We start from the raw sequence: 23918 nt of genomic DNA on the forward strand, positions 1-23918 counted from the left end.
TTTTCTATAACTGAGCACTAGGCTGCTTGTGTACATAGCAAGGCAGCAGTGGCGCAACAGTATAAGTATACTTTTTTTATCATCTGCAGTTTGAGATTCTTGTCCTAGGGACATTGGCTGATGAGATTTGTTGCCCATGGTAGCATGTGCTACGCACGAGCGACAGATCTTCTGAAAATACCACTCCCTTCACCAACATATACACATCACAGCATATAAAACACCTTACATGGGGCAATTCAGCATAATTGCTGAAAAATGTGTAAGAAGGGAGAGGTATTTTCGTGAGATTTGTTGCCCCCACATAGCAAAGAGTTCCCCTAGTCTCGCTCTTGTTGGTTTCAAGGTGCCCCTGGGGGCCCTGATAATTTTGTTGTACGGGGCCCTGTGATTTCTGATGACAGCCCTGTCTACAGGTATGGGACCTGTTATCCAGAATGCTTGGGACCTGGTGTATTTTGGATCTCCATACTTTAAGTCTACTAAAAAAACATTTAAATATTAAATAAAGCCAATAAGATTGGTTTGCTTGCAATAAGGATTCATTCTATCTTACAAATTTTATTATTACAGAAAAATTATTTGGAGTCTATGGGAGATGACCTTTTTAGATACCTGGTTTCCAGATAACGTATCCCATACCTGTACTAGCATCCAGTCTTATTAAATGTCTTACTTATGTAGCCTACTTGATATGGTGCTGCTTCTTTTGCCACGCAATTGTATGCGTGTGGGGCTAACAGAAGCCCTGTGTCCCCGCTTACTATGGGGGGCAGTTATAATATTGCTGTTACTTGGCGTGCCTCCACCCAGGGTAGGGACAGGTTGAACTGTAACTCCCTCCCTGGGAAACTCTGTACTGTCCTCCTTAGACAGGGACTCCCTGCAACTCCCAGTACCTTGCCCTCCTTGGGGTAGCTGCCTACCAGGCAGTTGAGGATCCACTCTATGATGAATAGACCAAGAGGCAGGATATGCTGATGAACCAGATAACTTGTTTATTTGTTGCAAGAATGTATCATGCAGTTCAGGTATTCTCCTTTACTTCTCTCTGGAGACCCTCTCACTTGGGCTTACCCCCGGTACTCCTGCCAGAAGACCCTCTTTGGGAGCTCCCCCCAGTACTCATGCCAGAAGACCCTCTCTTAGGACTCTACCCGGTACTCCCGCCAGAGCGACACTCCCTGAGGCCTCTCCCCGGTACTCACGCCAGGATACCCCTTGCTTAGGAAATCTCTCTATGTGGTCCCTTGCTTCCACCTCAGCTGGCCACTTAGTTACCCTGAACTCTGCTGATGAATGCTGGGAGGTCTTAACCTCGCTACCTCCTGGTGGGGCATCCGTCTGCCCTTTCTAGATATTCCTGTCTGTCACTCCTAGAGCGAACTATAATATAAACTTCCTAATCTAGAACTCCAGCCTGTAGCTAACCTCTTCACAGAGGGAGGTTCCAGGACTAAAACCTTACACAAAATAGGTGTCATCCCTTTTTATATTGCAGCACACTGCCACCTAGTGGTTGCTGCTGAATAACAAGGAAACTCCCTTTTCACACATAAAAAGCTAGGACCACCTTTAGGTGTCCATAACCCATAAAGGCCTGTCTAAAGGGGAACCCAACCTAAGGGGCCCAAATCTTGGGATCCCTACACTTATACTACTCACTTTAGCCAAAAGAACAAAGTAAAGACAAGCTAATTTTGAATAACAAGGTTTAGTATTGGATTTTGGGCTGGCTCTGATATTAGGTTGCATTCAAAAAGTGCTTTCCAAATCTGGAAATTTTAATGAAATTTCTGAAAATCTTCACAAAGCTTGCATTTGGTCCCATTATGTACCCCATATTTCATAACATATCAAAATAAAACATTCTATATATGAATGTCAAGATGTCTACTGAATAGTTTGATGCCCAATATGCATAGATTTACCATAACTATGTGATGTACAGAGGCACCCAGGTGAAAATAGTGCATATGAATTTTCACATCTGACGCACTAGCAGGTGCAATTTCAGCTCCCGGTGTGTGTATTATGTGCCATAAGACCCTTAACAGTACAGAGATCCTAGAACCTTATATTTTCCAAAAGTACACATTCTGACAAAACAAAAATGGCTAAATACATCTTTCTACTGCAAAATACCAAACTCCAAAGCTATGCTAAACATGACGGTTTTTATGAAATTTCTGAAAATCATCACAAAGCTTGCATTTTGCCCCATTATATATATCCCACATTTCGTAACATATCAACATAAAACATCCTAAATATAAATGTCAGTGGTCTACTGAACAGTTTGATGCCCAATATGCATAGATTTACCAAACTATTTGGTGTACAGAGGCACCCAAATGAAAATAGTGCATTTGAATTTTCAGGTCTGACCAGGGCCGGATTTCCAATCTGGCTGCCCCGAGGCCGCCCCCGGACAAACCCTCCCCGGAGTGCGCATGTGTGAACATAGGGAGTGCGCATGCGCGGAAGGTCGCACTTGCATACGGTGCAGTGAGGAGAAGTCCCCATTGCTCCGTATGGGAACAAAAATTTTAAGATTTTGGTGCGGCGGGGCGGCATGCCGCCCCCAGGTTTGTGCCGCCCTAGGTCCGGGCCTTTGTGGCCTCTCCACAAATCCGGGCCTGGGTCTGACAGCTCTGGCTACAGCAATATACCATATATACTCGAGTATAAGACGATCCGAGTATAAGCCAAAATACCTTATTTTACCTAAGAAAACTGGAAAAACTTATTGACTTGAGTATAAGCCTAGGGTGGGAAATGCAGCAGCTACTGCTAAGTTTCAAAATAAAAAATATAAAATAACATTAAATGAGGCATCTGTGGGGTATATGGTTTATTTCAAAGAAAAACAGTAAACTAGCTCTGTAAGTAGAGAAGAGGGTCAACAAAAACAATATGGTATCAACAATGATACCTTAAGAGTACTACCCCCTTAGCTCAATCAGCAACCAAGCTAAAACACAAAATCCTTCATAACTATATATACAGTGGATATAAAAAGTCTACACACCCCTGATAAAATGTCAGGTTCCTGTGCAGTACAAAAATGAGACAAAGATAAATAATTTCAGAACTTTTTCCACCTTTAATGTGACCTATAAACTGTACCACTCAATTGAAAAACAAACTGATAGGTGGAGGGAGGAAAACCAAAAAAATTAAAATAATGTGGTTGCATAAGTGTGCACACCCTTAAACTAATAATTTGTTGAAGTACCTTTTGATTTTATTACAGCACTCTTTTTGGGTATGAGTCTATCAGCATGGCACACTTTGACTTTGCAAGATTTGCCCACTCTTCTTTGCAGAAACACACCAAATCTGTCAGATTGCGAGGGCATCTCCTGTGCACAGCCCTCTTCAGATCACTCCACAGATTTTCAATCGGATTCAGGTCTGGGCTCTGGTTGGGTCATTCCAAAACTTTAATCTTCTTCCGGTGAAGCCATTCCTTTGTTGATTTGGATGTATGCTTTGGGTCGTTGTCATGCTGAAAGATGAAGTTCCTCCTCATGTTCAGCTATCTAGCAGAAGCCTGAAGGTTTTGTGCCAATATTGACTGGTATTTGGAACTGTTCATAATTCCCTCTACCTTACCTAAGGCCCCAGTTCCAGCTGAAGAAAAACAGCCCCAAAGCATGATGCTGCCACCACCATGCTTTACTATGGTTATGGTGTTCTTTTGGTGATGTGCAGTATTGTTTTTGTGCCAAACATATTTTTTGGAATTATGGCCAAAAAGTTCAACCTTGGTTTCATCAGACCATAACACCTTTTCCCACATGCTTTTGGGAGACTTCAGATGTGTTTTTGCAAAATGTAGCCTGGCTTGGATATTTTTCTTTGTAAGAAAAGGCTTTCATCTTGCCACTCTACCCCATAACTCAGACATATGAAGAATACGGGAGATTGTTGTCAAATGTACCACACAGCCAGCATTTTCCAGATATTCCTGCAGCTCCTTTAATGTTGGACGCAGTTCAGTGTGCGTCTTGACACAAGTGCTCCTGTATTGGCGCCATCCTGTTAGTTTAAATAGTTGCCTAGAACTCACCATCTTTGCTTGGTTATCAAGTTTACTCTTGTGCCTGGCGTTTATCCTGATCCTGTTTCTTCGTTTTCAACCTTGCCTGACCTTTGCTTCTGAACCTGTTCTGCCCGCCTCGACCTGAACATGTCTGACTATTCTCTTGCCTGATCCCATTGTACTTCGTTTGGCTCTCCGGTCTCCCTCCACTTCTGTGCTTCCTGTTCCCATCCTCAGGCAAGCCTCCGGTAGTGTGGGACGTTTGTGGGCTTGCTTGCATCGACTTGTCTTCCTGGCCTTGACAGTATAACCAAGCCATGGACAGGGAGGAAGAACCTTCTCCTCTCTCTACCCTTGCCCAGCAAATCGCTTCCCTGACACAGGTAGTGAGAGAGCTTCAGGGTGGATATAGCCAAGTCCAGGAGCAACTACGCACCTTGCGACCACCGGTACCTGGTCCGGCTCCTCCTTCTCCTCCCGCTGCTGCTGTTCCGGCTCCGTCAGCCCCTGAGCCTAAGGTGGCCATGCCTGAAAAGTTTTCTGGTGACCGAAAGATATTCCGAACCTTTACTAACGATTGCAAGCTCTTGTTTTCTCTCAAACCTAGAATGTACTCCAGTGAACAAATCAAAGTGGGAGTTGTTGTTTCTCTGCTTCAGGGGGAGCCCCAGTCCTGGGCTTTTCATCTTATGGAACAACGTAGCCCTTCCCTACTTTCGGTGGATTTCTTTTTCCAAGCATTGGCAGTTTTATATGATGACCCCCAATCGTACTGCCACAGCCAAAGCAGCTTTAAGAAACTTACACCAAGGGACCAGACCAGTTGAGGACTACACCGTGGAATTCCGAAAATACGCCTCAGACATGGATTGGAATCAAGCGGCTATAAAACATCAATATCGTTTGGGACTTTGTGGACTTCCCTACTTTCCCTACTTCCCTACTTTCGGTGGATTTCTTTTTCCAAACATTGGCAGTTTTATATGATGACCCCCCAATCGTACTGCCACAGTACCAGTCCCAATATCATTTGGGACTTTGTGGACTTGCTGGTCACCTGCTCCGTGACTGTCCTACTTGTCCATGTAAGGATCCTATCTTAAAGAGTGATTCTCCCCAATACATGTTTGCTCCGTTATTAACTCTGTCCATTTCTTTACAGCTGGGAAACAAGACTCTAGTCCTTCCAGCCATACTTGATTCTGGAGCTAGTGGGTGTTTTTTTTGACTCTTGAGTTGCAGAGATTAATCAAATTCCTTTCAAGAAGAAACAATTCCTGGTTTTCTTACGAGTTGCTGATGGTTCTCCTATAAGCTCTGGTCCCATTTTGCATGAATCCATTTCTTTGTCACTCACCCAAAATAAAGCTCATCATGAATATTTAAGTTTTGATATTGTGACTTCGCCACTGTCTCCCATAATTATTGGTCTGCCCTGGTTACGTAAGCACAACCCAGTAATAAATTGGGACACGGGTTGCATCATCATTTACCCGTTGGCTGAGCCAGAACTAAAGGTGGATACATTGATGAGAACCTAGCTAAGAAATTCATTCGTCCTTCCACTTCGCTTGCTGGAGCAGGGATATTCTTTGTGGAAAAGAAAGACTATTCATAAAGGCCCTGTATTGGCAATTGGGAACTCAACAAAATCACCATTAAAAACCGTTATTCTTTGCCTCTTATACCAGAACTTTTTCAACGTCTTGGAATGGCTACGGTTTTCTCTAAGCTGGATTTAAGAGGGGCATATAATTTGGTAAGGATCCGCAAAGGGGACGAGTGGAAAACAGCCTTCCGCACCAGATATGGGCATTTCGAGTGTTTGGTAATGCCCCAGCTACGTTTCAACATTTTCTCAATGATGTCTTTCGGGATTTCCTGGACATTTTCATTATTATTTATCTCAATGACATTCTTATTTTCTCTAATTCTCTCCCTGAACACCTGGTCCATATGAAGAAAGTGTTTTCTCGTCTTCGTGCTCATCAATTACTGTATATGTCAAATTTGAAAAATGCGAGTTCCATAAATCCTCTATTGAATTTTTGGGGTTTGTAATTTCCCCTGGAGAGATTCAAATGGATCAAAAAAAGATTGCTGCTCTCCTGAACTGGCCCGCTTCTACTTCAAGAAAAGAGGTGCAAGGCTTCATAGGATTTGCAAATTTCTACAGAAAATTTATAATAGACTTTTCACAAAGTCTTCAGCCACACCACTTTTTGTGTGTACAGTATTCCCTTATTGACGAGATTAAGCAAGAGTGTAGCATGAATCATAGGCGGATTTTCAATAAGGCTTGGGGAGGCTTGGGGAGACTAAAAAAAGAAGAATCTGCAGGCTGTAAACTTTACCCAAGAACAAACTTTGAACTTTTGCTGCAGTTTTCATCCCACAGGTACTATACACAAGTACTATACTGTATATGTTCTAAAGACTGACCCTCTAGCTGAAATTAAATGGTTTTTTGTCACCTGACATCTATAATATCCCTATCCCCTACCCTAACAGATGGAGGGTAAGTTAACTTTTCCCCCTGACAAAGCTCATTGTGCTTTTATATATTTGTTATGTTTTTTTACACTTTCTATTTTTGTTTTACTTTTGTCATTGTTTTTTTCATCTCTAGTTAGTTACAGTGTATCCGTGCCAGTGTTATAGTGCCAGGGCTTGAATATCTGCCATCAGTACCCACTGCTCCTCATGGCATATAATATGCTGGTTTTGTATATAAAGACTGCGTCTCACTGTATATAACGTGCCTGGGATGTCAGTACCTGCCTCTCTCTCTATAAAACACATTTAAAGGGGAGGTTCACTTTTAAGTTAACTTGTAGTATGGTATAGAATGGCCTATTCCTAGCAACTTTGCAATTGGTCTTCCTAGTTAATGTTTTATAGTTTTTGAATAATTTGCCTTTCGCTTCTGCCTCTTTCCAGCTTTCAAATGAGGGTCACTGACCAAAAAGTATTGCTCTGTGAAGCTACAGTTTTATTTTTCCATGGAGGCCCCTTAAACTAATCATATTCCCATCTTTTGTTTAAACCACTACCTGGTAAATAAGACCCTAGCAACCAGATAGCTGCTGAAATACCAAATAGAGAGCTGCTGAACAATAAGCTAAATAACCGGAAAACCATTAAAAATAAAAGAGGACCAATTGCAAATTGTCTCAGAATATCAATGTCTACCTTATATTAAAAGTTAATTTAAATGTGAACTACCCCTTGAAGCTAACTGATCACAAACACAAATGGATGGAGAACCCCTAACAGAAGTGCAGGTATGAATGCTTTTACATCCTAAGCATTTTAGGGTTAAAAAAAGCACCCGCACCCACACTTTTGACAGTATCCCTGGGAGTCAGTGGGAACAGCAAGAGGTAGTTGGGAAGTTAATTTTTTACACCAGTAGCGAATCCACTAAGTCTCACATTAGCTATAGGTCAGACTCTGTATGGCCCATCTTTAGCCTCCCCAAACAAAAAAGTCACCCTCCGCCTATGGCATGAATGTACCCTCCGAGCCTGATCTTGTGGCCAGAAATGGGTTATTTTTCTTCAAGGACAAAATTTTTGTGCCAAAGAAGTTTTGTTTTTGAATTAAGAAAACCATCGTTTTAGCATTTAGGTTTTTCTGGTGGCCAACTTTACATTCTGACTGTGCTACTTACGTAAAATCTTGTGACATCTGTTCAAGAACAAAGAGTTCACATACTAAGCCGATGGGTCTACTAATCCCATTACCTGTTCCCACAAGACCGTGGGGTTCAGTCTCTATGGACTTTATCTCTGAGCTGCCACCTTCCAATGGCAATACGACTATCTTTGTCATCGTTGACAGATTAACCAAGATGGCTCACTTTGTTCCTCTTTCCAAACTTCCGTCAGCGGCTCTCACTGCAGAGGCATTTATCAAAGAGGTTGTCAGACTTCATGGAGTTCCCGACAAAGTAGTGTTGGATAGAGGAACACAATTTACTTCTCGTTTATGAAAGTCGTTATGCGATGCTCTACAAATCAAGATCTCCCTTTCATCTTTCAGCTTCCTCACTCCTGGCATATTCATCCAGTCTTTCACTCTGCTTTGCTCAAAGTTCCACCGGAAGCATTCTACTAAGACTATGGTTTGCGTTCGCAGACCGCTCCTCGGGAGGGGGCAATGTAAGGGTGTCCGCCGTCCACATGGGCTCGATTAGCACGCTTGCGCACAAAAGAACGTTCGTGGTGCGACAGTTCGGCGACGTGCGTCCGCACGCAAGTGACACAGTTCAGTGTGCGTCCTCGTGTATTAGCGTCATCCTGTTAGTTTAAATACTCACCTAGAACTCACCATCTTTGCTTGGTTATCAAGTTAACTCTTGTGCCTGGCATTTATCCTGATCCTGTTTCTTCGTTTTGAACCTTGCCTGACCTTTGCTTCTGAACCTGTTCTGCCCGCCTCGACCTGGACCTGTCTGACTATTCTCTTGCCTGATCCCGTTGTACTTCGTTTGGCTCTCCGGCATCTCTCCACTTCCATGCTTCCTGGCCCCATCCTCAGGCAAGCCTCCGTTAGTGTGGGACGTTTGTGGGCTTGCTTGCATCGACCTGTCTTCCTGGCCGTGACAATGATGACTGTCTTCACTGTGTTCCATGGTATATTTAATGCCTTGGAAATTCTTTTGTACCCTTTTCTGACTGATATCTTTTAACAATGAGATCCCTCTGATGCTTTGGAAGCTCTCTGTGAACCATGGCTTTTGCTGTGGGATGCGACTAAAAAAATGTCAGGAAAGACCTAGAGCAGCTGAACTTTATTTGGGGTTAATCAGAGGCACTTTAAATGATGGCAGGTGTATGCTGACTCCTATTTCACATGATTTTGAATGTGATTGCTTAATTCTGAATACAGCTACATCCCCAGTTAGAAGAGGGTGTGCACACTTATCCAACCACATTTTTTTTTTGGTTTTCTTCCCTCCACCTAAAAGATTACAGTTTGTTTTTCAATTGAGTGGTACAGTTTATAGGTCTGAAAGTTCTGAAATGATTTATCTTTGTCTCATTTTTGTACAGCACAGGAACCTGACATTTTATATCCACTGTAGTTTATATAGAATATAAAGTGCAATGTCTAGTGCCAAATGGGACAAGTGAGGATGGTAGATGAATTTGGGAGCGGGCCATGGCACTTGAGGGTCTGGTTGCGGGTGGCCTAATTTGCACACAAAGGACAGAGAGTGCTAGTCTGGAGGGGACTTTTGCAGCACATTTTGGGTGCTGAAAAACTAGGCTTATACTCGAGCATATACAGTAAGCACCCGCTATGTGTATTATGTGGCATAAGGCCCCCTAAGGGCTAGAATGTAAATCGCCGGTGGGATAGCAAAACATTCTAAATATGAACTTCATGGGTCTACTGAACAATTAGTATATAGTATACAGATTGATATATACTCACCAAAAGGATTATTAGGAACACCATACTAATACGGTGTTTGACCCCCTTTCGCCTTCCGAACTGCCTTAATTCTACGTGGCATTGATTCAACAAGGTGCTGAAAGCATTCTTTAGAAATGTTGGCCCATATTGATAGGATAGCATCTTGCAGTTGATGGAGATTTGTGGGATGCACATCCAGAGCACGAAGCTCCCAGTTCCACCACATCCCAAAGATGATCTATTGGGTTGAGATCTGGTGACTGTGGGGGCCATTTTAGTACAGTGAACTCATTGTCATGTTCAAGAAACCAATTTGAAATGATTCCAGCTTTGTGACATGGTGCATTATCCTGCTAGAAGTAGCCATCAGAGGATGGGTACATGGTGGTCATAAAGGGATGGACATGGTCAGAAACAATGCTCAGGTAGGCCGTGGCATTTAAACAATGCCCAATTGGCACTAACGGGCCTAAAATGTGCCAAGAAAACATCCCCCACACCATTACACCACCACCACCAGCCTGCACAGTGGTAACAAGGCATGATGGATCCATGTTCTCATTCTGTTTACGCCAAATTCTGACTCTACCATTTGAATGTCTCAACAGAAATCGAGACTCATCAGACCAGGCAACATTTTTCTTCAACTGTCCAATTTTGGTGAGCTCGTGCAAATTGTAGCCTCTTTTTCCTATTTGTAGTGGAGATGAGTGGTACCTGGTGGGGTCTTCTGCTGTTGTAGCCCATCCGCCTCAAGGTTGTGCGTGTTGTGGCTTCACAAATGCTTTGCTGCATACTCACACTGCACACTCGTTGTAACGAGTGGTTATTTCAGTCAAAGTTGCTCTTCTATTAGCTTGAATCAGTCGGCCCATTCTCCTCTGACCTCTAGCATCAACAAGGCATTTTTGCCCACAGGACTGCCGCATACTGGATGTTTTTCCTTTTTCACACCATTCTTTGTAAACCCTAGAAATGGTTGTGCGTGAAAATCCCAGTAACTGAGCAGATTGTGAAATACTCAGACTGGCCCGTCTGGCACCAACAACCATGCCACGCTCAAAATTGCTTAAATCACCTTTCTTTTCCATTCTGACATTAAGTTTGGAGTTCAGGAGATTGTCTTGACCAGGACCACACCCCAAAATGCATTGAAGCAACTGCCATGTGATTGGTTGATTAGATTATTGCATTAATGAGAAATTGAACAGGTGTTCCTAATAATCCTTTTGGTGAGTGTATATAGAATATACATTTCTTACATTTTTAGGTAAAATTAATTTCAAAATCTTTTAATTAACGTATTCTTTAAAACACTAATAAAGTACAATAATTACCTTCCACTATTTCAGCTATTAAATCATGACTCCTGCGCTTCATGTCCGACCATATCCGAAGGAGAAGTCGTAAGGTCCATGTCGAGGGCAAACTTATTCCATAACCTCCGCATCAGCTTGCGGAGGATTGCCCTCTTCTTTTCATGGACCCCTATGGTCCCCAGCAGCTGCGTGTCATAGGATGAGCGCAGGAGGAAGCGGCAGATGTAGCGCCTCTCCTCCGGTCGGAGCTCTGATACCCCAGGCATGTTGGTCCCTTGTCACTGCAGGCTCTATGAGACAAAATGGCCGCAAGTCACGTGTGTCACGAGAATACAACGACGTCACGTTGTGACCGAACAGTCGCCAAAATATACCTTGTAATGTATTTGTGCGTATAGTCGCCAAATATACTTGCGTTTATTATAAGGGTGCGTAAAATTATATGCTCAAATTAGTCGCATATTTGCACTATAGGAGTTGAAAATGCACCACCCTAATAATTTCTCATTGCCCTATATGATAACTTTATTCTCTCTGATGTAAATCCCAAATTTTCTTTCTTTTAGAGGAAAATGAGAAAAAGTTGCGAGTAAACCATTATGAAGATTTGATTTCACAGAGAAGCTAGAATAGACATTGACATAGGGATTAGCAGAAAGCATAGCACTAGGGACTTTAACGCCATAAAAGTAGACTTTTTAGAGCAAGAATAGTCGCAAAGTAAATTTTGTTGGCAAAATATTCACCGCTATAATCGCTGGCATTTACACGCACATTGCTGCTTAACCAACTTTGAAGCGCTGAATATTCTGTCGCCAAAATATTTGCTGCTATAGCGGCAAATATCTTGGCGAAAGAAGCAGGTTATAGCAGCGAATATTCTGTCGCCAAAATATTTAGCGATATAACGGTGATAGCGGCGAATATTTTGGCGAAAGAAGCAGGTTATAGCTGCGAATATTCTGTTGCCAAAATTAACTTTGCCACTATTCTTGCTATCAAATAGTCTACTTTGATGGCGTTAAAGTTAGCCACTATTCATAGACTATACTCTTAGACAATTGAAACGTACTTTAGTAAACGGACCCCTTAAAGGAACAGTAACACCAAAAAATTCAAGTGTATAAAAGAAATTCCAATATTATGTACTGCTGCTCTGCACTGGTACAACTGGGGTGTTTGCCTCAGAAACACTACTATGGTTTATATAAAGAATGCCACTGTGTAGCCATGGGGGCAGCCATTCAAAGGAGAAAAGGCACAGGCACTTAGCAGATAACAGATAAAACACTATTGTATTCTACAGAACTTATCCGTTATCTGCTATGTAACCTGTGCCTTTTCTCCTTTATTCCAGCTTGAATGGCTGCCCCCAGGGCTACACAGCAGCTTATTTATATAAACTATAGTAGAGTTACTGTAGCAAACACACAACTTTTACCAGTGCAGGGCAACAGTGCATTATATTTCTTTACTTTAAATCTCTTTAATTTTTTGGTGTTACTGTTCCTTTAATGCCCTGTACTCTCCTTTATCAAGGAGGATTATTGCTTAAAGGACAATGAAAGGTTAATATAAATTAAAAGTAATTCTAAAGGAATTCTTTTTAAGTACTTACTGCATATCTAAATTCCCAGATCACTGCTTGCTTCTCTGAGATATGGTGCTGGCAGCCTACAGCAGTGTAAAGACTCCAGTGACATCACTGAAATCTCTCTGTCCTTCCTGTAGGCTGGCAGAGGGGAAGGGGGGGAGGGAATGAAACACATGTGCAGTATGAAGCAAGGAGGGAAAGGAAGGGAGAATACCTTTTTAGAGATGGTAGAGATGGCTGCCTGTTCTAGAAAATGTGAAGTAAGTGTGACTGAGTAAATATTTGATTAGGTGAGCCAAAAGTGTGGCATTTTTACTAAACAATAGGAGGACTATTGGGCAGTATGCTTTTTAAATTTTGACTTGCATTCTCCTTTAAGCACTGGTTAATACAGAGAGAGTATATGGGAGAGCCCTGGGAGTTAGCAAGGCCACTTAGCAGCAACTTGCAGCATTTTAGTATAGTTTTTTAGTTTTTGTGTCAGAGCATGCCTTAGTATTGTTACACTTGAAAGTAAAGTGAATTGATTGGGGCAACAATGAGTAATAAAAAGTGACTGTGTTGTTATAGCTTGCTTATTGGAGACAACACAATAAAACCATTCGTATATTTTCTTTAGATCCGGAACTGGAGGTGGGCCTGCTAAGAGGGTCCATTTTACAAGATTTGAGGAGCTGCTGCTGCCTTTTCTCCACAGGGAGAGTGTACGAGGTGTGTCCGGCACCTTTGATTCGGACAGGAATGTTGGCCAAGGTAAGTGTAATGACAGTAATACAAGTGTATTTACTCTTGCAGAGAAGCTTAAGATTAATGTTAAACAATCTTTTCTCCAACAGATTCATCTTTAACTCCACCTGGCCCGAGCAGACACAGACAAACGTCATCTGCTCCCATTCCAGATATTTTTCTTAACAAATTTGGTTAGACCTGTGTTTCGTGTTAGGCTTGTGCAGTGGCATAATAATGAATTGTGTCTGTGTATATTGCAGCTGTTTCAATTCCAGAAGTGCAGTGTATTGCTAATAAGATAGGTGTGTTATTTGACAAGTGTGTCTTGCTGGGTTAGGTGCAGTCAGTTCATCTTGGACTTTTGGACAGTCAATCTTTTCAACTTGATTTTACCTTTTTGCCTCATTTGGAATGAATCAATGTCCACAAATATTTTGGTCAAAATAAACTTGGTCATGTTTTAACAAAACTGACAATCATTGTCCATGAAGTTTGTTTTGCATCATGAAGCTAACAAAAAATTAAATAAAGTTTTTTCTTCTTTTTTTCAAAAGGTGGACGCTCCTCGTTTGGGCTCCACTCCCCACAGCGCCATCCTGAAATTCAAGGAGAAACCTTTAGTGGGGAGGAAAGTGAGAGAGGGTCACATGTCGGTGGCAGAGACGTGGCCTTCTTCTTGGATGAGGAGCCGGCCAACATTCCCCAGCAGCAGCAGCTCCAAACCCAGGCCAGAGGAGAGAGAGTGGCCCCCAAGGAACCTCAAAAAGATAGGTTCCACAAATCCCTAATCAGGCACCACAAAGCGCTGATGCGCAAAATGGACCAAATGCATGTCGACTTGTGTGTGGCCACTAACGCCTACAATGAGGGTCAGGCATGCCAAGCCACACATGAGTCGGCAATGCTAAGCCTCATTCAGGCCAGCGAGGCACGTAAGGCCTAACATGAGGCTGCCATGTTGAGCCTGCAAGAGGAGCAGGTAGAGCTTAAAAGACAAAAAGTGGCTCTGTTGGCTGAACAAAATTCACTCCTGAAACAACAAATTGCTGCCCTCCAACAACAGGGCCAAAAGCCAACAGAGCCAACAAGCTCTACCAGTGGAGCTGCTGGTGAGAGCGCAGCTCCCGCTCCTGCAGGTTCAACAAGGCAACTTCGGAAAAGAAAATAAATTGTGCAGATTAGGGATTTGTGGAACCTAGCTTTCCTTAGCTAGGTTTTGTTTTATTTTTTCTTTTTTTTGTTTTTAATTTGGTTGCAGGTGTTGGTGAACCTGCTTTAAAAAAATTATTTTGGAAGTGAGAATAAACCTTTTTTTTGGGTCAAAGTTGTTTGGTATTTCTTGTGTATGGGATTAAAGATTGTAGGTACTTACAGGAGAAGTAATTTGTAACAATTTGTCCCCGGACTTCACTCCCTCTGGCATCCACACCTCGGACAGGATCTTGGGGATGTATGGGGTCCTCCAGGTCATCGGCCACATCGGCTGGTAAGCCGTGCCAGTTGGCCAGATTGTGCAGTGCAGCACACGCAGCCACAATGTTGGAAACTTTGGAGGGGCTGTACATAAGGCTGCCTCCTGATTTATCCAGGCAGTGGAACCGGCTTTTAAGGAACCCCAAACGTCCGCTCAATCACAGACTGCGCTTTCACATGTGCTTCGTTAAAAGCACACTCGGCCCGTGAACGCGGCCTGTGAATGGGTGTGATGAGCCACCTAGAGCACGGGTAGCCAGTAGTCTCCTGAAATAAAATAAGATGGAATAAGATGCTGCAAACAAATAAGCTGCTTCCAGTCTCCCTGTGTCAAAACACGGCCCTTTTGCAACAGATGTGACAGTGTAAGAGTGATAAGTGACACTACAAGTAGCTGATTTGGCTCTCCCAGTGGCAAAAGAGGGCACTTTACAAATTGCAAAACAAGCTTATGGCAGGCAGGGACTGGTTTTACAGTGGGACACAGAAAGTAAATGTGGGCAAGTTGTGCTAGATAGGTGACACTACAAGTAGCTGCTTTGGCTCTTCCAGTGGAAAAAGGGGGCACTTTCCAAATTGCAAACCAAGCTTATGGCAGGCAGGGACTGGTTTTACAGTGGGACACAGAAAGCAAATGTGTGCAAGTTGTGCTAGACGTGACACAAATACTTACCTAACAGCAACCCGTGAGGCATTTGTCCTGTCTCAAAAGCATCGTAAAGTGCGGACTGCCTTAGGATGTAAGCATCGTGAGAGGAGCCGGGGAACCCAGACATGATGCTCAGGATATTCATCTTGCCATCGCACACCAATGCATTGAAGCAACTGCCATGTGATTGGTTGATTAGATTATTGCATTAATGAGAAATTGAACAGGTGTTCCTAATAATCCTTTTGGTGAGTGTATATAGAATATACATTTCTTACATTTTTAGGTAAAATTAATTTCAAAATCTTTTAATTAACGTATTCTTTAAAACACTAATAAAGTACAATAATTACCTTCCACTATTTCAGCTATTAAATCATGACTCCTGCGCTTCATGTCCGACCATATCCGAAGGAGAAGTCGTAAGGTCCATGTCGAGGGCAAACTTATTCCATAACCTCCGCATCAGCTTGCGGAGGATTGCCCTCTTCTTTTCATGGACCCCTATGGTCCCCAGCAGCTGCGTGTCATAGGATGAGCGCAGGAGGAAGCGGCAGATGTAGCGCCTCTCCTCCGGTCGGAGCTCTGATACCCCAGGCATGTTGGTCCCTTGTCACTGCAGGCTCTATGAGACAAAATGGCCGCAAGTCACGTGTGTCACGAGAATACAACGACGTCACGTTGTGACCGAACAGTCGCCAAAATATACCTTGTAATGTATTTGTGCGTATAGTCGCCAAATATACTTGCGTTTATTATAAGGGTGCGTAAAATTATATGCTCAAATTAGTCGCATATTTGCACTATAGGAGTTGAAAATGCACCACCCTAATAATTTCTCATTGCCCTATATGATAACTTTATTCTCTCTGATGTAAATCCCAAATTTTCTTTCTTTTAGAGGAAAATGAGAAAAAGTTGCGAGTAAACCATTATGAAGATTTGATTTCACAGAGAAGCTAGAATAGACATTGACATAGGGATTAGCAGAAAGCATAGCACTAGGGACTTTAACGCCATAAAAGTAGACTTTTTAGAGCAAGAATAGTCGCAAAGTAAATTTTGTTGGCAAAATATTCACCGCTATAATCGCTGGCATTTACACGCACATTGCTGCTTAACCAACTTTGAAGCGCTGAATATTCTGTCGCCAAAATATTTGCTGCTATAGCGGCAAATATCTTGGCGAAAGAAGCAGGTTATAGCAGCGAATATTCTGTCGCCAAAATATTTAGCGATATAACGGTGATAGCGGCGAATATTTTGGCGAAAGAAGCAGGTTATAGCTGCGAATATTCTGTTGCCAAAATTAACTTTGCCACTATTCTTGCTATCAAATAGTCTACTTTGATGGCGTTAAAGTTAGCCACTATTCATAGACTATACTCTTAGACAATTGAAACGTACTTTAGTAAACGGACCCCTTAAAGGAACAGTAACACCAAAAAATTCAAGTGTATAAAAGAAATTCCAATATTATGTACTGCTGCTCTGCACTGGTACAACTGGGGTGTTTGCCTCAGAAACACTACTATGGTTTATATAAAGAATGCCACTGTGTAGCCATGGGGGCAGCCATTCAAAGGAGAAAAGGCACAGGCACTTAGCAGATAACAGATAAAACACTATTGTATTCTACAGAACTTATCCGTTATCTGCTATGTAACCTGTGCCTTTTCTCCTTTATTCCAGCTTGAATGGCTGCCCCCAGGGCTACACAGCAGCTTATTTATATAAACTATAGTAGAGTTACTGTAGCAAACACACAACTTTTACCAGTGCAGGGCAACAGTGCATTATATTTCTTTACTTTAAATCTCTTTAATTTTTTGGTGTTACTGTTCCTTTAATGCCCTGTACTCTCCTTTATCAAGGAGGATTATTGCTTAAAGGACAATGAAAGGTTAATATAAATTAAAAGTAATTCTAAAGGAATTCTTTTTAAGTACTTACTGCATATCTAAATTCCCAGATCACTGCTTGCTTCTCTGAGATATGGTGCTGGCAGCCTACAGCAGTGTAAAGACTCCAGTGACATCACTGAAATCTCTCTGTCCTTCCTGTAGGCTGGCAGAGGGGAAGGGGGGGAGGGAATGAAACACATGTGCAGTATGAAGCAAGGAGGGAAAGGAAGGGAGAATACCTTTTTAGAGATGGTAGAGATGGCTGCCTGTTCTAGAAAATGTGAAGTAAGTGTGACTGAGTAAATATTTGATTAGGTGAGCCAAAAGTGTGGCATTTTTACTAAACAATAGGAGGACTATTGGGCAGTATGCTTTTTAAATTTTGACTTGCATTCTCCTTTAAGCACTGGTTAATACAGAGAGAGTATATGGGAGAGCCCTGGGAGTTAGCAAGGCCACTTAGCAGCAACTTGCAGCATTTTAGTATAGTTTTTAGTTTTTGTGTCAGAGCATGCCTTAGTATTGTTACACTTGAAAGTAAAGTGAATTGATTGGGGCAACAATGAGTAATAAAAAGTGACTGTGTTGTTATAGCTTGCTTATTGGAGACAACACAATAAAACCATTCGTATATTTTCTTTAGATCCGGAACTGGAGGTGGGCCTGCTAAGAGGGTCCATTTTACAAGATTTGAGGAGCTGCTGCTGCCTTTTCTCCACAGGGAGAGTGTACGAGGTGTGTCCGGCACCTTTGATTCGGACAGGAATGTTGGCCAAGGTAAGTGTAATGACAGTAATACAAGTGTATTTACTCTTGCAGAGAAGCTTAAGATTAATGTTAAACAATCTTTTCTCCAACAGATTCATCTTTAACTCCACCTGGCCCGAGCAGACACAGACAAACGTCATCTGCTCCCATTCCAGATATTTTTCTCAACAAATTTGGTTAGACCTGTGTTTCGTGTTAGGCTTGTGCAGTGGCATAATAATGAATTGTGTCTGTGTATATTGCAGCTGTTTCAATTCCAGAAGTGCAGTGTATTGCTAATAAGATAGGTGTGTTATTTGACAAGTGTGTCTTGCTGGGTTAGGTGCAGTCAGTTCATCTTGGACTTTTGGACAGTCAATCTTTTCAACTTGATTTTACCTTTTTGCCTCATTTGGAATGAATCAATGTCCACAAATATTTTGGTCAAAATAAACTTGGTCATGTTTTAACAAAACTGACAATCATTGTCCATGAAGTTTGTTTTGCATCATGAAGCTAACAAAAAATTAAATAAAGTTTTTTCTTCTTTTTTTCAAAAGGTGGACGCTCCTCGTTTGGGCTCCACTCCCCACAGCGCCATCCTGAAATTCAAGGAGAAACCTTTAGTGGGGAGGAAAGTGAGAGAGGGTCACATGTCGGTGGCAGAGACGTGGCCTTCTTCTTGGATGAGGAGCCGGCCAACATTCCCCAGCAGCAGCAGCTCCAAACCCAGGCCAGAGGAGAGAGAGTGGCCCCCAAGGAACCTCAAAAAGATAGGTTCCACAAATCCCTAATCAGGCACCACAAAGCGCTGATGCGCAAAATGGACCAAATGCATGTCGACTTGTGTGTGGCCACTAACGCCTACAATGAGGGTCAGGCATGCCAAGCCACACATGAGTCGGCAATGCTAAGCCTCATTCAGGCCAGCGAGGCACGTAAGGCCTAACATGAGGCTGCCATGTTGAGCCTGCAAGAGGAGCAGGTAGAGCTTAAAAGACAAAAAGTGGCTCTGTTGGCTGAACAAAATTCACTCCTGAAACAACAAATTGCTGCCCTCCAACAACAGGGCCAAAAGCCAACAGAGCCAACAAGCTCTACCAGTGGAGCTGCTGGTGAGAGCGCAGCTCCCGCTCCTGCAGGTTCAACAAGGCAACTTCGGAAAAGAAAATAAATTGTGCAGATTAGGGATTTGTGGAACCTAGCTTTCCTTAGCTAGGTTTTGTTTTATTTTTTCTTTTTTTTGTTTTTAATTTGGTTGCAGGTGTTGGTGAACCTGCTTTAAAAAAATTATTTTGGAAGTGAGAATAAACCTTTTTTTTGGGTCAAAGTTGTTTGGTATTTCTTGTGTATGGGATTAAAGATTGTAGGTACTTACAGGAGAAGTAATTTGTAACAATTTGTCCCCGGACTTCACTCCCTCTGGCATCCACACCTCGGACAGGATCTTGGGGATGTATGGGGTCCTCCAGGTCATCGGCCACATCGGCTGGTAAGCCGTGCCAGTTGGCCAGATTGTGCAGTGCAGCACACGCAGCCACAATGTTGGAAACTTTGGAGGGGCTGTACATAAGGCTGCCTCCTGATTTATCCAGGCAGTGGAACCGGCTTTTAAGGAACCCCAAACGTCCGCTCAATCACAGACTGCGCTTTCACATGTGCTTCGTTAAAAGCACACTCGGCCCGTGAACGCGGCCTGTGAATGGGTGTGATGAGCCACCTAGAGCACGGGTAGCCAGTAGTCTCCTGAAATAAAATAAGATGGAATAAGATGCTGCAAACAAATAAGCTGCTTCCAGTCTCCCTGTGTCAAAACACGGCCCTTTTGCAACAGATGTGACAGTGTAAGAGTGATAAGTGACACTACAAGTAGCTGATTTGGCTCTCCCAGTGGCAAAAGAGGGCACTTTACAAATTGCAAAACAAGCTTATGGCAGGCAGGGACTGGTTTTACAGTGGGACACAGAAAGTAAATGTGGGCAAGTTGTGCTAGATAGGTGACACTACAAGTAGCTGCTTTGGCTCTTCCAGTGGAAAAAGGGGGCACTTTCCAAATTGCAAACCAAGCTTATGGCAGGCAGGGACTGGTTTTACAGTGGGACACAGAAAGCAAATGTGTGCAAGTTGTGCTAGACGTGACACAAATACTTACCTAACAGCAACCCGTGAGGCATTTGTCCTGTCTCAAAAGCATCGTAAAGTGCGGACTGCCTTAGGATGTAAGCATCGTGAGAGGAGCCGGGGAACCCAGACATGATGCTCAGGATATTCATCTTGCCATCGCACACCACTTGCACATTGAGGGAGTGGTAGCCCTTCCTGTTGCGGAAAATGTGCTCCCTGTCTTGGGGGGGGTTTAACGCCACATGGGTGCAATCAATTGCACCCAACACACTGGGGATGCCACTAACCACATAAAAAATGCCTTTTCACAGTGTTCACTCGTTCCGAGATGAAATTCCTGGACAGCGAGCGGATGGTGTCCAGGACCTGGCCAAGGCACCGTGAAAAGTTTCAAGTTTATTGTCATATACAAATAACAATGAAGCATCATTACTGTAATTACATTTTTTTGACCCATGTTCCTCCCAACTTTACATAGACAAAAAAAAAAAAAATACAAATATTAAATATAATAAAAGTGTGCAATAAAGGTACAAGTATTTACAATAAAAAAATGCAATGAAATATTTGAAATTGTGCAGTGAGGATTTAAAGTGGCTTTGCTTAAAGTGACACTGCGAAGAGTCCAGTAGTTATGGGGAGTGTGTGTTGGTTTGTGCAGAATGTCAGCAGTTCAGAAGCCTGATGGCTTGTGGGTAGAAACTGTCTCTGTATCTGCTGGTGCGGGTCTGGATGCTCCTGTACTGCCTGCCTGATGGTAGGAGAGTGAAAAGACTGTGGTTGGGGTGGCCGGGGTCAGAGAGGATCCGCTGCATCTTCCTCCTACAGCGCTGTCTGTACAGGTCCTGCATGGCTGGCATTAGCGCGCAAAAGGTGGCCTGTGACACCCCCCCTCGACCCTCTGGAAACTGCCAGTGGCCCTATTGAGCCTGTATCGCCTGACCACTTCATCCTCGCTTAAGCCCTCTAATGTGGTCCTTTGTCGAAAAAGCCGAGGTCGCATAACTCGGGAAGGCTGGGGGTCTTGCTGCTCCTCCTCCAAATCCAGCAAAAAGCCCATTGCATACTCCATTTTGATTTTAACACTCAAAAGTGAAAAATGTTCTCTGCCCAACGCCTCCCCCAATCAGGCGCTAAAATACGCACACATTCGCGCGCTAATTAACGCATTTAACGCTTTAGGTGCTTTTGTGAATCATGTGTTCACATTCTTTTCATTCGCTAATTGCCGCATTGCGTTAAAATTAACGCATGCAATTGCGCACGAATTAACGCATGCGATGTGCCACGCACATGGTAATACTGTAGTGAATCGCGCACTAATTTTCGCGTCTATTTTAACGCAAAAAAGCATGCGATAATAATTAACGCACTTTAGTGAATCAACCCTTTTGTGTTTTAGCTTGGTTGCTGATTGAGCTAAGGGGGTAGTACTCTTAAGGTATTATTGTTGATACCATATTATTTTTGTTGACCCTCTCCTCCACTTACAGAGCTAGTTTACTGTTTTTCTTTGAAATAAACCATATACCCCACTGATACCTTATTTAATGTTATTTTATTGGTATTTATTTTGATTATTGAAACTTAAGAGTAGCTGCTGCATTTCCCACCCATGGCTTATACAGGTATCGGACCCCTTATCCGGAAACCCCTTATCCAGAAAGCTCCGAATTACGGAATGCCTGTCTCCCATAGACTCCATTTTAATCAAATAATTCAGAATTTTAAAACCGATTTCCTTTTTCTATGTAGAAATAAAACAGAACCTTGTACCGTATATACTCGAGTATAAGCCGATCCGAATATAAGCCGAGGTGCCTAATTTTACCTAAGAAATCTGGAAAAACTTATTGACTCGAGTACAAGCCTAGGGTGGGAAATGCAGCCGCTACTGCTAAGTTTTAATAATCAAAATAAATACCAATAAAATTACATTAATTGAGGCATCAGTGTATATGTTTTTCAATATTTATTTCAAAGAAAAACAGTAAACGAGCTCTGTAAATGGAGAAGAGGGTCAACAAAAACAATATGAGTACTACCCCACGCTCATTGCACATTGGCAAACTGGCAGCAGACCCGCTCCCGGAGGAGATGTAAGGGGAAATAAGTATTGCTAGTGGGAGCCTAGGCCAGGGCACTGGAGGGTCTGGTTGCAGGTGGCCTAATTTGCACACAAAGGAGAGAGGGTGCTAGTCTAGAGGGACCCATGGCACCCGACTCGAGTATAAGCCGAGGGTGACTTTTTCAGCACATTTTGGGTGCTGAAAAACTAGGCTTATACTCGAGTATATACAGTAATTGATTCCAAATAAGATATAATTAATCCTTATTGGATGCAAAACAATCCTATTGGGTTTAATTAATGTTTTATTGATTTTTTAGTAGATTTAAGGTATTAAGATCCAAATTATGGAAAGACCCCTTATCCGGAATACCCTTGGTCCCGAGCATTCTGGATAATGGGTCCTATACCTGTACTCAAGTCAATAAGTTTTTCCAGTTTTCTTAGGTAAAATTAGGTATTTCGGCTTATACTCGGATACGACGCTTCATTTGTTCCTCATTATGAGCAGAAAAGTCACCCATATTTAATATAAAAGAAACACCAGAAAAAATCCTCCCGCAAGGAATCGAGACCTAAATAAACGGGCTACTAAAAACTATAATAAAAAATTTGACTAGTCAACTATAAGAGGTTCCAAAGAGGATCCTTCAACTTATAGAACCAAGCCTCATAAAGAGTAGGTAAGCAAAGAGACAGGGACTCACCCAAGCACACCCGGGACCTTCACTGCACTTAATCATAGGCACATATACTAAATCAGGAAACACCTGAGGTAAAGAAGTTAATAGGGAGAAAAAGGAAAGCTTTTAAGAAATATAAGTCAGAGGGGACAGTAGCTGCATTTAATGAATATAAACACTGTAACAAGTGTTGTAAAACAGCAATCCGGAAGGCAAAGATAGAAAATGAGGAGCGCATCGCGGCCGAGGCCAAGACTAACCCCAAAAAGTTTTTTAAGTATATTAATAGTAAAAAGATACAGGTTGAGGGTGTGGCCCCATTGAGTTATAGTAACAATATGGTTACAGCGGATACAGAAAAGGCAGATGTGCTTAACCAGTTCTTTTCTTCTGTGTATACAGTAGAGGAGCCAGTGGGCCAAGTCCCACCTAAGAGCTGCACTGTTGCCTCAGCTCCAACTACACAGTGGTTGGCACAGGATATGGTGCTTAAAGGGTTACACACGATAAATGTAAACAAGGCACCTGGGCCAGATGGAATACACCCTCGGGTACTGAGAGAGCTAGGGGCAGAATTACAGAGGCCCTTGTTTCTGATATTCTCAGACTCTCTTTCATCAGGTATGGTACCTAGGGATTGGAAGAAGGCAAATGTCATTCCTATATTTAAAAAGGGAGTAAGATCTCAGCCTGGCAATTATAGGCCTGTAAGTTTGACATCCCTGGTGGGCAAGTTATTTGAAAGCTTGTTAAGGGATCACATACAACAATACTGGAGAATGCCATTATGAGCAGTAATCAGCATGGCTTTATGAAGGACAGGTCATGTCAGACCAATTTAATTGCTTTTTATGATGAGGTAAGTAAGAAGCTGGACAGTGGGGATGCAGTAGATATAATCTATTTGGATTTTGCCAAAGCATTTGATACCGTTCCCCACAAACGACTGCTTTCTAAACTAAGGTCTATTGGTCTTAGTGAAGTCGTTTGCACATTCTATGAAAACTGGCTACAGGATCGGGTACAGAGGGTGGTTGTTAATGGCACATTCTCTACTTGGAATAAGGTTCTCAGTGGGGTCCCTCAGGGTTCTGTACTGGGTCCACTTTTGTTTAATTTGTTCATAAATGACTTAGGGGAGGGTATTATGAGTAAT

At 42.6% G+C, this 23918-nt stretch overlaps 1 protein-coding gene and 1 long non-coding RNA gene across 3 annotated transcripts in view; both read left to right on the forward strand.

Annotated features, from left to right (window-relative positions):
- frrs1l (ferric-chelate reductase 1-like) overlaps nt 1-14438 on the forward strand; it is a 31684-nt gene extending 17246 nt beyond the window's left edge. Inside the window, exons 6-7 of one of the 2 annotated variants that reach the window (XM_004915069.4) lie at nt 13005-13138; nt 13669-14438. In XM_004915069.4, coding sequence (XP_004915126.1) covers nt 13005-13138; nt 13669-13902 — 368 coding nt within the window. In that variant the 3' untranslated portion in view covers nt 13903-14438. Of the gene's footprint in view, nt 1-13004; nt 13139-13221; nt 13306-13668 lie in introns of those variants that run through there. The other variant, XM_004915070.4, reaches the window with a different exon arrangement.
- Nucleotides 14439-17370: 2932 nt separating this feature from the next.
- LOC116411518 lies at nt 17371-19217 on the forward strand. The gene is made up of 3 exons (XR_004223163.1): nt 17371-17425; nt 17784-17917; nt 18448-19217. It is a non-coding gene; the product is annotated as an uncharacterized LOC116411518 (long non-coding RNA).
- The last annotated feature ends 4701 nt before the right edge of the window (nt 19218-23918 follow it).

The sequence above is a fragment of the Xenopus tropicalis genome, chromosome 6, assembly GCF_000004195.4.
Source record: "Xenopus tropicalis strain Nigerian chromosome 6, UCB_Xtro_10.0, whole genome shotgun sequence".
NCBI lineage: Eukaryota > Metazoa > Chordata > Amphibia > Anura > Pipidae > Xenopus > Xenopus tropicalis.